A 13,153-nucleotide genomic window follows, 5' to 3' on the forward strand; every position below is an offset into this window, starting at 1 on the left:
GTACCACTGTCACCATCAGGAGAGAATTGTAAGCAGGGTATACATGTATAGAGTATCCCTACATCCACACAAGCAATGTGGATGCAAGGATCTCCCCCACTGCGCTGTTGTATTCTGACAGCAATGATTTTGAGGTTTTGCAGTCATTTTAACACACACACACACACACACACACACACACACACACACACACACACACACACTACAGCTTCATCATGAGACTGGTGTGCCAGTGTTCGGGGTAACTGACTGGCGACCGTAAGAAAAAAAAAAATACTAAAAAATGTTTTAAATAAAAATAAATGTTTTTTTAATTCAATTTTAAAACTTTATTTTTTTATTTATTTTTTTACACATTCTGTCAGAGTAGCTCATTGTCACTGTACTACTCTGGGTGGGCATCTGAAATATATTTTTTTGTTTTACACTCATTGCGTAAACAGTGATAATCATTTTACAAACAATAGTTTTAGCGCTCATGAATGGGTTTCCCCATCCATGAACATCTTGCTTATAGTTGTAATCTGTGACTGACTAGCTACAGCTAAATCACATGGTACAGGTAGCCAAGTACCATGTGATTGCTGTGGGCCAATCAAAGATCACAACAGCTAGCTGTTTAATGTAAAACCATTCATGACAGGTTGTTGTAAATGTACTGTGGCAGGGGCAGCAAGTGGTTAAAGTACAGCTGACCACCAGTGATTTGGGGACTTTATTTTTTTTTAAAGGCCAGATACCACCAAAAGAATGCTGTCAAATTTATTTATTTATTAAATAAAAACAAATGATATAATATTCATTTAGCTGCAGTTTTGCATGAGTACATTGTCAGTGTCATCTCACTGAAATCTGAAAAATCTTCTCTTGTCCCAGAGATATGACAAGAAGCAAGATGAGGTCCCAGTGGCACAGGTCACCAGGAGAGGGAGGGGAAAACTCACTAAAGAAAAAACACATGCAACTTCAACTATCTCAGACCTGCTTCAGCTGGTCTCGTAACCGTTCTTCTGTGACGCCGAGCGCTCTCATTCCTCTGGCACGACATGCCGCTTGTAGCTCTTTTACATTCAGCGTGTCCACGCCTTCATCTGCAATAAGCTATTGTACACAGAAAAAAATATACAAAATGTGACAGTTCAGTTTCTGTTCACGAAGCATGTAGATGTTGAATTGCCATCACGAGAATTATGTACTGCTGTAGTCAGACAAGTGACTTACCTTGTCATCGGCTTTAATGGATCGCAGCTTCATGGTGAGCTGAAAACGCAAAAAGTTGTTTGTCCCAATAGACTGGAGTTCTAAAAGTTTACACAGAGCTACAAGCTGTGGCCTAGTCAGGTTATCGAGAGTCAGTTCATCCTCAAACAGCTTGGAGAACCGCAGAATCTCTTCATTGCTTGGCCTTTCTCCAGAGCTACGGATCTACAGGAAAATAAAAAGGTATCAAGGTATGCCAGGATAGGGAGGTTACACATAATGTCTGAACGGAGGTTACACATAATGTCTGAATGGGCGTTACACATTTTGCATTTGTAACATGGAAAGGTGGGAAGAATCTGAGGTCTATAAAACCCCTTTCACACCAAGCAGATCCGTCGTAGCGGAGTCCCCCAGCTCAGCGGGAAATCTCACTGTGGATCTCCGCTGAGCTGGTGGGCCCGAACGTGTGAAAGGGGCCTACTGCTGTCATACTATTAAAAAGGTCAGCTCTACTGAAAATGGATTGTTGCCTTTCATAAAGTTAATTAGCAATCAGGTAGTTAGATAAATTAGGTGTCCAACCCTCCAATAATCTGCAACAAGATTTATGCGGAATATCATTGTTACAAGTTCCATCACTTCTAAATTCCTACATAGAGTCTACCTGGTATTTTCTTCATCAGGAATACATCCCTCTCAGATGCCTTTTATATGTTACAAAAAAAAAAAAATGTATTGCTGTATTTTTAGGAGTTTATAATCTGAACACACACACACACACACACACACACACACACATCTCCTTGAGGTCAGGGATTGGAGGTAAATGTACAATATGTGAAGCGCTGCATAAATTGTCAGCGTGATATAAATATCTCATTTATAAAATAAACCCTGACACCACTTTTCAACTGGAGTGCCTCTAGGGAAATAAAAAAATACACATGGGCCCATAAGATAGTAGAGTTGTTTCCTAAGGTGACATTCCTGTTGCAGGATGCTGTTCAGAGTGGAAGTCGGGCCCGACTTCTCACAGTGTGACAGGATGCGTATCTGACAGGCATGTCAGCATGGGGGGGAGCATTCACTGACTGTTATGCCTGCCCATTGTCAAACATTGCCATAAATAATAACTGTACCACTGATTACACTAGCGCTTGGAGTCGTGAAAGCCGAACTCTATGTCTACTATAGTGCGTGGGCTAAAGAGAACTGCGCACAAGTCTGCTGAGGGAGGGGGCACATACATCAGCTCATAGTGCCATTGTTGCTGACTTCTAACTTTTTAGGAGTACATTCTAAAATTTTAAGAAAAGTTGCCCAGGTCTTCTGCAGATATCAGGAAGAGTACAGTAAGCCAACATGCGAAATAAGGTCTAGAGAATTGAAAGTTTCAATCAGATTGTATTGTTCTACAGAAATCAGCCTGTCAGACAGTTATCCTTCACACAGGTCGTGAAGGATAAAGATGGCTGCCAAACAGACAACTCGGCAATGGCAGCTCCCATATTACTGTCCTAACATTTAAAAAATAAATATATAAAAAAAACACCATAACCCAACCTGTCTGTAGGCAACTTTTTCAAGCACTTTGTTTACAAGTTTAAATCAGTATTTTTTGCTAGAAAATTACTAAAAAAAAAAAACAAAAAAACACACAGGAAAGAAAAAAAAAACGGAAAAAAAATGCCAACTTTTTTATTTTTTTAATTAATTTTTTGTAAAATGTCAAAGATAATGTTATAGCGAGTAAATAGATACCCAGTACGGTACTTAAAAATCTCCATAGGCAAAGTTTTAAAAATGCCTTTTACAGGTTACCTGTTTAGCGTTACAGAGGAGGTCTAGCGCTGATACCTCACATGCTTACATTTTTTTTTCTTATTTTGCTTTTTATTACCCTGTCCCTTTGATTTGAATTTATCACTTTTATTCCTATTACAATAATAAGGGCACTTTGATAACGTCATCTATGACGAAACATGTCAGGGCGGAGCCACGCACTGACGTCACCACGTTAACGTGACCCCGGAAGCACAGGTGTACGTTTGTTTTTATTATTATTTCTGCCGGCAATTTTAAACTGTTTCTGTGTATATGTTACACATTTTAATAAACCCAAGTTTACGGTACTTCACTATCTCGAGCCTCCGGTTCCTTCCCTTTTTTTTTTTTCTCTGCGGTTTCCTATGGGATGCTGAGTCCTAGAGCGGATCGCTCTGAAGAGATAGCTACCTGAGTGAGCTTGGCGGGGGGACCGACTGAAAGTGGAGCAGCCTGAAGCCCCTGTGATTTCTCATCATCGGATTCGGTGGATTTTCATGCCTTTTTGACCCCATCTAACAGGGAGTCCAACGGATCTGGTAAGAGCAACTACTTACCTCTTTCCCTGGTGTGTCCATGAGGAATTCCTCTTTTCAATCAACCTTATCTGAATCGGTGGTGGACTGTTTTCTCAAAACTTTTTTATTGTTTGGATTACTTTTGAAATCGGACGCTTTTTTCACTTATTGACGTTTGATTTAGCCTTATTGTTTTAAATGTTATGACATCTTTATCATTTAAAAGGCATATTTATATATTTATTCGTTTTTTTCATTCACATACACACAATAGTCAGGTTGTGGTGTTTTTTTAGCGCAACCTTATTCCCTTTTGTTTTTTTATTCTTTTACATGTATATCACGTTGTTTTAGGTGTTGCAGCTTTTTTTATTGATTTAATTTATCACTAATTCACGTATCGGGTTTTTCACATTTCAATTCTTTTCCTTAGCGCAATATATTACCCCTTTGTTGATAATCTTAAGAGGACACACGTAAGGTTAAGCAGCTCTTATCGTCACTCCTCATGCTTACAGTGCTCTGTGACCTCTGCTTTACTGAACTAGCAAAACAAATAAATCCACTGAGACAAGAGTAGGCAGTAAAAAGGTTTACAACCTCCATATACAGTTGAATAATATTAAAAGGCCCGTCACTCAACGTTAACTTAAAAACCCTCCCTTCAGCTCCCTACATAACCTTTTATGTAGCTGCCAAAAAAGGGAACTATAAAAAGGGTCCCTTCAGAGAGCTTTAGGCTCTGTTCACACCTAGGCGTATATATACGCCTGTAGTGCGACGCCACAGCAGCCCCTGAGACGCTGGAGGTATGATTTCACATTGCCCTCTATGGAGATGGTTTAGATCTCCACGCCGAACGCCTGCCGCCTGAAAACAAGTCCCGGACCTTTTTTTCAGGCGGCGTTCGGCATAGGAGATGTGAACCATCTCCATAGAGGGGGTACAGCTGCATTCACAATCGCAGCGTTTTGTCGCCGCAAATCGCAGTACAAAACGCCGCAATTTGTCGCCGCAATTCGCGGGACAAAACGCCGCGATTAGGTACGCCAAGGTGTGAATGCAGGCTTAGGCCTCATGCACCACTGGACATTTTTACAGATGCTCCCAAGAGCGTCTGGCGGGTTTTTTCCTGCCTCTAAACTCCCCTGTATGTTAGCCTAAAGGCCCCTTTCACACGGGCGCTTTCGTTTTGCTGGATTTGCTTGCTCAGCAGGGGATCGCTTCACTGATCCCTGCTGAGCAGGCGGATAACAGGTCCCTCTCCACTCACTGTGCACAACGGAGACGGACTCAGTCCCGCTCTCCTCTAAAGGGGAGATCAGATTAAAATGGACAGGTGGTCCTTTTTCACCAGATCATATGCGATAGACCAGCAATATGCAATTAGCGAAACTCTAGCTATTGCAGAACTACAAGTCCCATGAGGCATATAAAGATTGACAGCCACAAGCATGACACCCAGAGGTAGAGGCATGATAGGACTTGAAGTTTTGCAACAGCAGGGGGTCCGCCAATTGCATATCCCTGCGATAGACAAATGGAAAATAGGACCATCATCCGTCTGGATTTTACGGCTAGGATCAGATAGCACTGGGCATCAGTGGACATGTCACCGCCGACATCCGCCACATGATTGAATTAGGGGGGTGGGGGGGTTCGATCAGGACCACCAGACTAACCGACAGGCGGACCTGATCAGACATCCCGTGTGAAAGGGCCCTATGTGTCCATGTACACATAGGCTATCAAATTGAATTTTCCACATTTTGTCACGTTACAAACTAAATATGAGAGAATAGGATTGCACGAAAGAAGGAGTGAGTCAATAAAGCGCAGTAGCTGGTTTCTAACCTGACCAGTCAATAGATCTAGCGAGTCACAGTGTGGATGGTGACGGATCACACCGGATGTCACCAAGTGTTTTAAAACACATTTTAATTAAATAACTCTTCTGGATCACTTGGAGTTTTTTGAATTTACTAATATTTTGCACTTTCATATATTACACTATATATTTATATTACTTATATTTTCACTGTTTTTATTAATAGTATTTGATTACTACACTTTATACATTGATAGCATTTACACTTTATGTACGAGCATTAGGAGTTATGAACTAATGTATTGCAGGGTTGTAACACATTTATATAGTGACAATTTTTTTTTTTTTTTTAGTTTTGCCATTTTTCAATTAAGTTTTTTTTTTTTTTTTTTTATATTTTTTTGATCATGTTAAAAAGGTGCAATTGCACATAGGGTATATAATCGTTATATGAAGATTGAAGTTAGGATTACAGGCTAGCACAGCTTACCGTCTTCTTTAAAGGGGTTGTAAAGGTACAATTTTTTTTTTGTCCTAAATGGCTTCCTTTACCTTAGTGCAGTCCTCCTTCACTTACCTCATCCTTCCATTTTGCTTTTAAATGTCCTTTTCTTCTGTCTAACTCCACACAGTAAGGCAAGGCTTTCTCCCTGGTGTGGAGTGTCGTGCTCGCCCCCTCCCTTGGACTACGGGAGAGTCAGGGCGCTCTCTACATTGCAGATAGAGAAAGGAGCTGTGTGTTAGTGGGCGTCCTGACTCACCTGTAGTCCAAGGGAGGGGGCAAGCACAACACTTCACACCAGGAAGAAAGCCTTGCCTTACTGTGTGGAGTTAGACAGAAGAACAGGAAGTGAGGATTTCTCAGAATAAATAAGGACATTTAAAAGTGAAGGAGGACTGCACTAAGGTAAAGGAAGCTATTTAGGGAGAAAAATAAAATTGTACCTTTACAACCCCTTTAATCTTAGAAGAAAACCTGTTGGGGTCTGCAAAAGACTGGGGCAGAGGTGCACCTTCCAGCAGGACAACGATCCTAAAACATTTAGCCAGAGCTACAATGGAATGTTTTAGATCAGGGGTACCAAGTTCAAATTCACGGGGGTCCGGTCAGAAAAATGTCTCTCCCAGCAAAGGTCCAAGTGTTATAACTCCCCATCACAGACCTCTAATAGTAAACTCCTGTCTTTCATAACACTCCACATCCCCCCCACACAGAGCCCTACCTTCACAAGACAGAAAGCATGCCAGACCTGGACAACGGGTGGGACTTTTCACGTTAAAGGTGGGCGATTGATTGCTGGGACCGCCCCACTGTGTATCAACCAATCACCTGCTTAACTTAACAAGTCCCACCCTTTGTTCAGAGCAGCCATGCTGCATGTCTTGTGTGAATAAGACAGGCAGTGTGGGGAGAGGGCAGTGCAGTGATTAAAAGGGACAGACCGGAGTGCGCCTGCCATGCTGTGAATGTAGCAGTTGCAGCTGTTATTGCAGTGAAAGGTGGTTCTACCAAGTATTGACTAGGGGGGGTGAATATAATTGCATGCCACACTTTTCACATATTTGCAAAAAATTTGGAAAACCATAATTTTTCTACCCGTTCACAATTATGTATTTTGTGTTGGTCTATCACATAAAATACATTTGCCGGTACGTTTTTGGTTTTAACCTGACAAAATGTGGAAAAATTCAAGGGGCATGGACACTTTTTCAAGGCACTGTGAATACAGCAAATTCAAACAAAACTGCCCTGGCCTAAAGCTTCAACACTAGAAAACATTTTCTACTGCAGTTGTTAGGTTTGAAGTATTTCTACTCGTCTCCCCCAAAAAATATTCTTACCTTCTGGAAAAAAGAGGAAAATTCGATGGTCACATCGCCTTTGGCAGCTTTGTTCCGCAGTGCCATCTCCTCAATGGTATCCTGCAAGAACTTGGCCACTTCCAGCTTCACTCTCAGCTCCTTCTTCAATCGCTCATCCTGAGGGTAAAAATCATCAGTATTAGTACAAAAGCTTTCCAATAAGTTCATTAAATTGCATTAACAAGGACCGAAAATCATGTGTCGTAAAAAAGTAATTGTTCTAATAAGGCTTCATTCACATGAGGGGTACAAAAGCATATACACATGGAAGGCTGTGTGTTACTCACGTATGTATCCACAGGTATTCTATGAATCCCCATGCATGGATGTCAATTGGGACACAGCAGCTAGACAGACATAGATGCTGCTCCAAAGTTGACATTCATACTTGTGCATGGCCCTAAACGCACCCAGGGAGTGTGGTATAGCTTAAAACACGCACCTTTGCATGACTTATGTTAAGCCTGAAAGGTTGATCAGGAAAACTTTTACTGCATACACAAGACCGTAAAAAAAAAAAAATGCAGGACTGACATTTTTGACTAGAGGTTAGAAAATGATGGAATAAAGTCAAACCTACTTTTCAGCTCTGGATAGATTAGTCCATAAAGTAGTCTTTATGGACCTAGGCGGCCTTCCTGATGTCTAGTAGGCGAAATGCATAGAGGTCGGGTTGCTGTCTATTGTCTTTGATAACCAGTGACTTCACGTCTGGTTTTTGGTGGAACGCACACCAGGCTCCATTAGGTACAGTTGTGCTCATGATTTTCTTTCACTCATGGTCAGTGTTTGGCTGAAGCAATTTATTATCAATCAACTGTGTTTACTCGTTTTAAATTATAATGAACACAAACTACCCAAATGACCCTGATCTGGAAAAGCATTCTTTGGACGGATGAAACTAAGATTAATCTGTACCAGAATGACAGGAAGAAAAAAAATAAAAAAAAAGCGTGGAGAAGGTTTGGAACAGCTCATGATCCAAAGCACACAATGTCATTTGTAAAACATGTTGGAGGCAGTGTGATGGTATGGGCATGAATGGCTTCCAGTGGCACTGGGTCATTCGGGGTTTATTGATGATGTGACAGAAGCAGCTGCATTAATTCTGCAGTGTTTAAAGATATACTTTCAGCTCGATTCAGCCAAGTTGATTGGACGGCTCTTCACAGTACAGATGGGACAACGAAACACACTGCAAAAAGAATCCCAGGAGCTTTTGAAGAAAAAGAAGTGGAATATTCTGCAATGGCCGAGTCAATCATCTGATCTCAACCCAATTGAGCATGCATTTCACTTAAAGGCATACAGAGCCAAAAAGTATTAAAATTGTGCCTGTATCCAAAAATATATGGACTGAACTGTATATTGTCAAACGTGGTGGAGCACCTGTTTGTTTTGGGAGAAGAGCACTATCAATTTTTCCAGTATTTCTTTATAGGTGGATTGGCTATACAAGATTACAGTGGATTTTATTTTATAAATTGATTTTAATACGGTATAATCTACACATTATTTCACACAAGAACAGCCCCTGACTTTTTTTTTTTTTTTTTTTTTTTAGTGATAGATTTCATAATGAATGAGCATAGAGTACATGTTGAATGGATAAGTATGCTAGCTGTATCTCACCTTCTTAGAAGTGGTCTCAAATGTGGAAGGCAGCATTTCTGGAAACAGCTTCAGTGCAACTGGCAGAAGAAACTCCATGAAGGGGACAATGACGAAGACAAGGAAGGGAACCAGTCGGAAGAGGTCAGCGCATATCCTCAGGAACTGCAAGACATGAGCCACATTACAGAGAGGTACAAGTCCATGACAATAATAAAAGAAAGAAGGGCTTCACTTAATATTGCATCATTCCTCTTTAAAAGGGGTTGTAAAGGTTCATTTTTTATTTTCTAAAAAGGTTCCTTTAAGCTAGTGCAGGGATATGCAATTAGCGGACCTCCAGCTGTTGCAGAACTACAAGTCCCATGAGGCATAGCGAGACCCTGACAGCCACAAGCATGACAACCAGAGGCAGAGGCATGATGGGACTTGTAGTTTTGCAACAGCTGGAGGTCCGCTAATTGCATATCCCTGCGCTAGTGCATGGTTGTTTCACTTACCTTTTCCTTCGATTTCCCTTCTAAATGTTTTTTTTTTTTGTCTGAATTTCTCACTTCCTGTTCCTCCTCAGTAAGGTGTTCAGTAAGTAAGCTGTTCTAAATGACTTTCCACCGCTCGGATGATGGTGGAAAGCTTACTGAGGAGAAACAGGAAGTGAGAAATTCAAACAAAGAAAAAAAACATGTAGAAGGGAAATCGAAGGAAAAGGTTAGTGAACCAACAATGCACTAGCTTAAAGGAACCTATTTAGAAAATAAAAGACAAACCTTAACAACCCCTTTAATATGTCGCCTGGTGCTTTTAGCATGCCTGTGGATTTCTGTAGAATGACAAATCAACTGGCTTGCTTTAATAACCCCTCCCCAGCAGCAAACACATACTTATCCCTCACTCCCCCCTGCCACTCCATGCAGCAGCCAGGGGCAGAGATACTTCCAAATATAAAGGAGTACGAGACACAATTTATACGAGTGCTGTGATTTGTGACTGGCCTAGCTCTGTGACGTGGTGGGCAAGCATTAGCTTTGTGTAAACTCCCACAGAAACAACTCAGACCATACACAGGAGGGATTTCTTTCCGCCCCCTAAAATGGATTTCCCATTGGCACCCATCTTTCATGCATAACTGCTGACTGGAAATAGGCAAGTCAGTGGAGTTGCAACATACACTGACTTGCTAGCTGTACACTTGACCTTGTTCAGTAATACAAAGTATTGAGGCCAGAGACAGCCAGGGAACTGGTACTTTCAGATGGCTTTAATCAGTGGTAGCTTTCATAATTCTCTCAGTACAGGGTTCCTATCCGACTAAAGCAAATCACAACCATGGCTGCCCTCAAATACAGGCAGACAGGAAAATACATTATTAGCAGGATTACCAGGTAAAAATAAAGGGGAAAAAGCCTGGAAAATAGAAAACAAATGTTAGAGCTGCAATATAGTATATTTTTGTATTTAGATATCCTTTTAAGCTCTGGCTTGGCAGGGAGAGAGCCATTTCCACACATAAAGCAATGGTGATCTTTAGTCCAATGCCCCAGGTGGATGATTTTTTACTGGCGCTGAAGCTAAAGTCCAATACAAGACGGACATATTTTATATTTTCCTGCACCAGAAAGTTGCCTACTTAAAGCGGGGGTTCACCCAAAAAAAGTGTTTTAACATTACATTCAGGCGAGTTGTGATAATGACGACATTAGGCTGTTTTTTTTAAATCCTTGCCGTACATACCGTTTTATGTACATTTTCACTGTGGCTTCCGGGTATGTAATCTGCGGGACTGGGCATTCCTAATTGATTGACATGCTTCCGACTGGCGCATACAGCGCGTCACGAGTTGCCGAAAGAAGCTCAACGTCGGTGCGCAGGCGCCGTATAGAGCCCACTCGCAGTCCGGCTTCTTTCGGCAACTCGTGACGCGCTGTATGCACCGGTCGGAAGCATGTCAATCAATTAGGAACGCCCAGTCCCGCAGATTACATACCCGGAAGCCGCAGTGAAAATGTACATAAAAAACGGTATGCATGGCAAGGATTAAAAAAAAAAAACAGCCTAATGTCATTATCACAACTCGCCTGAATGTAATGATAAAACAACCCCCGCTTTAATGCTCAGTAGAACTAAAAACCGAGCTTTAAAGCGGTAGTAAACTGCATCCAAAAAAAGAAAAAAAGAAAAGGGGGCTACTGGCAGTTTAAAAGGGGTTGTAAACCTTTGCGTTTGTTCACCTTAACGCATTAAGGTGAAAAAAACACCTTACACTGTCCGGCCCCCCCTTGTTTTACTTACCCGAGCTCCGAATTTCAGTGGGCACAATCCCGCGTTGCTCTCTCCACTGCTTCTCGGCTCTTCATTGGATAGATAGCAGCGCAACCATTGGCTCCCGCTGCCGTCAATCAAATCCAATGACAAAGGGCCGAGTCAAACACTCGGCAGCTATGGACACCGACTGTATAACACGAGAAAGCACCCACAAGGTAAGCCCCTCGGGAGAAGAGCCGCCGTGGGACCCCAGAACCGACGGATCAAGGCCACTCTGTGCACAACTGCACAGTGGAGGCAGTTATGGAGAAAAAAGTGAACCTTTAGTGTCACTTTAAGTCATAATGTGCCAATATACATCACATATTAACACACTATTACAGACTTGCATGAAAACTAAGCCCTCCAGCAGCACATTACCACTAAAGGCGCTTCAATCTTAAACCCCCCAGTCTTCTTTTTACAAATTTGTGGGCTCCGGTTATTCAATTGGCCGAGCCAGCGATGACGTCACTCATGTGCACGAGTCGTTTACGGCAGGTATGCCGTTCTTCAGAGCGCATGCAATGTCACCGGCTGCATCTAAAGTAAAAATCTGATAAACCGTGAAACGTTTAGCAGATATTTACAGTACCTATAGGTAAGCCTTATTATATGCTTACCTATAGGTAAAAATCATACGTGGGAGTTTACTCACATTTCTCTAAAGAAGTATCGTATCCCCCCCCCCCTTTTATACTTACCTAGTTGCATCTGTCCACGCTGCCTCTGCACTGCGAACCAAGCGATCGAACATCGGTTCTCTCAGCTCCTCGAGCAGAGAGCTGCTGACCGTCAGTCAGGGGCTCTCCGCTTAAATCCCCCCACGCTCACTGTAGCGCTGAGCTGTGGAGGGGTGGGAAGCAGCCGTCTCAAGCTCTCAGCGGCTCCAGGCACCTGGCGGATCCAGACTTTGTTGTGATGACGCAGTGTCTGGACTGATCTGTGTGATGTCAGCAGAGAGCGGACTTCAGGCCGCACTCTGCTTAAAAAAAAAAAAATATGTATCACAGGAGTGCAAAACTAATTACACTCCTGTGACCCATAGGAGAAGCCCAGCCAAACAAGCTCAGGCTGTACCTCTCCTTAAAGGAAAAACAAACAATCTGTTTTAAATCAGTGGCTGGATTGTAAGAAACGTGTGTGTGTGTGTGTGTGTGTGTGTGTGAGAAACACAGGCATCAGACACTCTGTTTTAAATGTTGAGCCGTCTCATATGACACCAGACAGCTGGCATCTTGTTACGGTCTGGCAGCTAGAAGTGCATACTGCAGAAAGCAATGAGGTTGGATTTCATCTCATCTACTGTGTGCAGACATGTCGGGTGAGTGGAAGAACATTACCAACGCTGCAACATGTGGTAACAGCAAACAAAGGCGTATGCATTAGATCCAAGACTCCAGGATCATCATGTACGTCTAATCTGTGCCAGTGAGTCACTTTCATATATCACTCTACAGCGCAGAGACAGAATACCATTCAAATCGACAAACATTCAATTAAATCCAGAAAGCATCTCACAGCTAGTGCTCTATTCTCAGCTCCTCACGGCTTATACAAGCACTCAGATCATAGTGAGGAGCTGGCCATAGCATGACCAAGAGTCCTAAAAAAATTGATTTTTATAATGAAGGGACGCAACGAAATTGTGAGGAGTTTCCAAGCCACCTCCATGCAAACTATCTTCAACATTTATTTATACCTCATTTCCTTTTCTTGCTACCCCAACATTTCATATTCCTGATACGTGCCTGCTGTACCACGTACTTGTATGAGAAAGTATCCTGTTCTCTTTGTATTGTTTCTTTTGTGTGAAATCCCTGGTGTTCTCGTCGGTCCCTCAGCTTTTCTATTAAAACCTGACCGCACCAAAGCCATTCACTGGGAAGCTCAGTGTGCTGCCGTTTCTCCTCTCCCCAGCTCTTATGCAGCTGAGAACAGAGGGAAGGTGGTCACTTATAAAAAAGGTAATTATCATTTGTTCTTTTAAATCTATACACCAATA

The 13,153-nt window shown here is 42.1% G+C and overlaps 1 protein-coding gene across 2 annotated transcripts in view; it reads right to left on the reverse strand.

Annotated features, from left to right (window-relative positions):
* Positions 1 to 13,153, reverse strand: part of LETM1 (leucine zipper and EF-hand containing transmembrane protein 1) — a 75,324-nt gene that overhangs the window by 39,441 nt on the left and 22,730 nt on the right. For both annotated transcript variants that reach the window (XM_040335286.1, XM_040335285.1), the window contains exons 4-7: positions 8,869 to 9,012; positions 7,216 to 7,353; positions 1,222 to 1,425; positions 982 to 1,101 (exon numbers count right to left, since the gene is read on the reverse strand). In XM_040335286.1, the coding sequence (XP_040191220.1) occupies positions 982 to 1,101; positions 1,222 to 1,425; positions 7,216 to 7,353; positions 8,869 to 9,012 (606 nt within the window). The remainder of the gene's footprint in view (positions 1 to 981; positions 1,102 to 1,221; positions 1,426 to 7,215; positions 7,354 to 8,868; positions 9,013 to 13,153) is intronic.

Source organism: Rana temporaria, chromosome 1 (assembly GCF_905171775.1).
Source record: "Rana temporaria chromosome 1, aRanTem1.1, whole genome shotgun sequence".
NCBI lineage: Eukaryota > Metazoa > Chordata > Amphibia > Anura > Ranidae > Rana > Rana temporaria.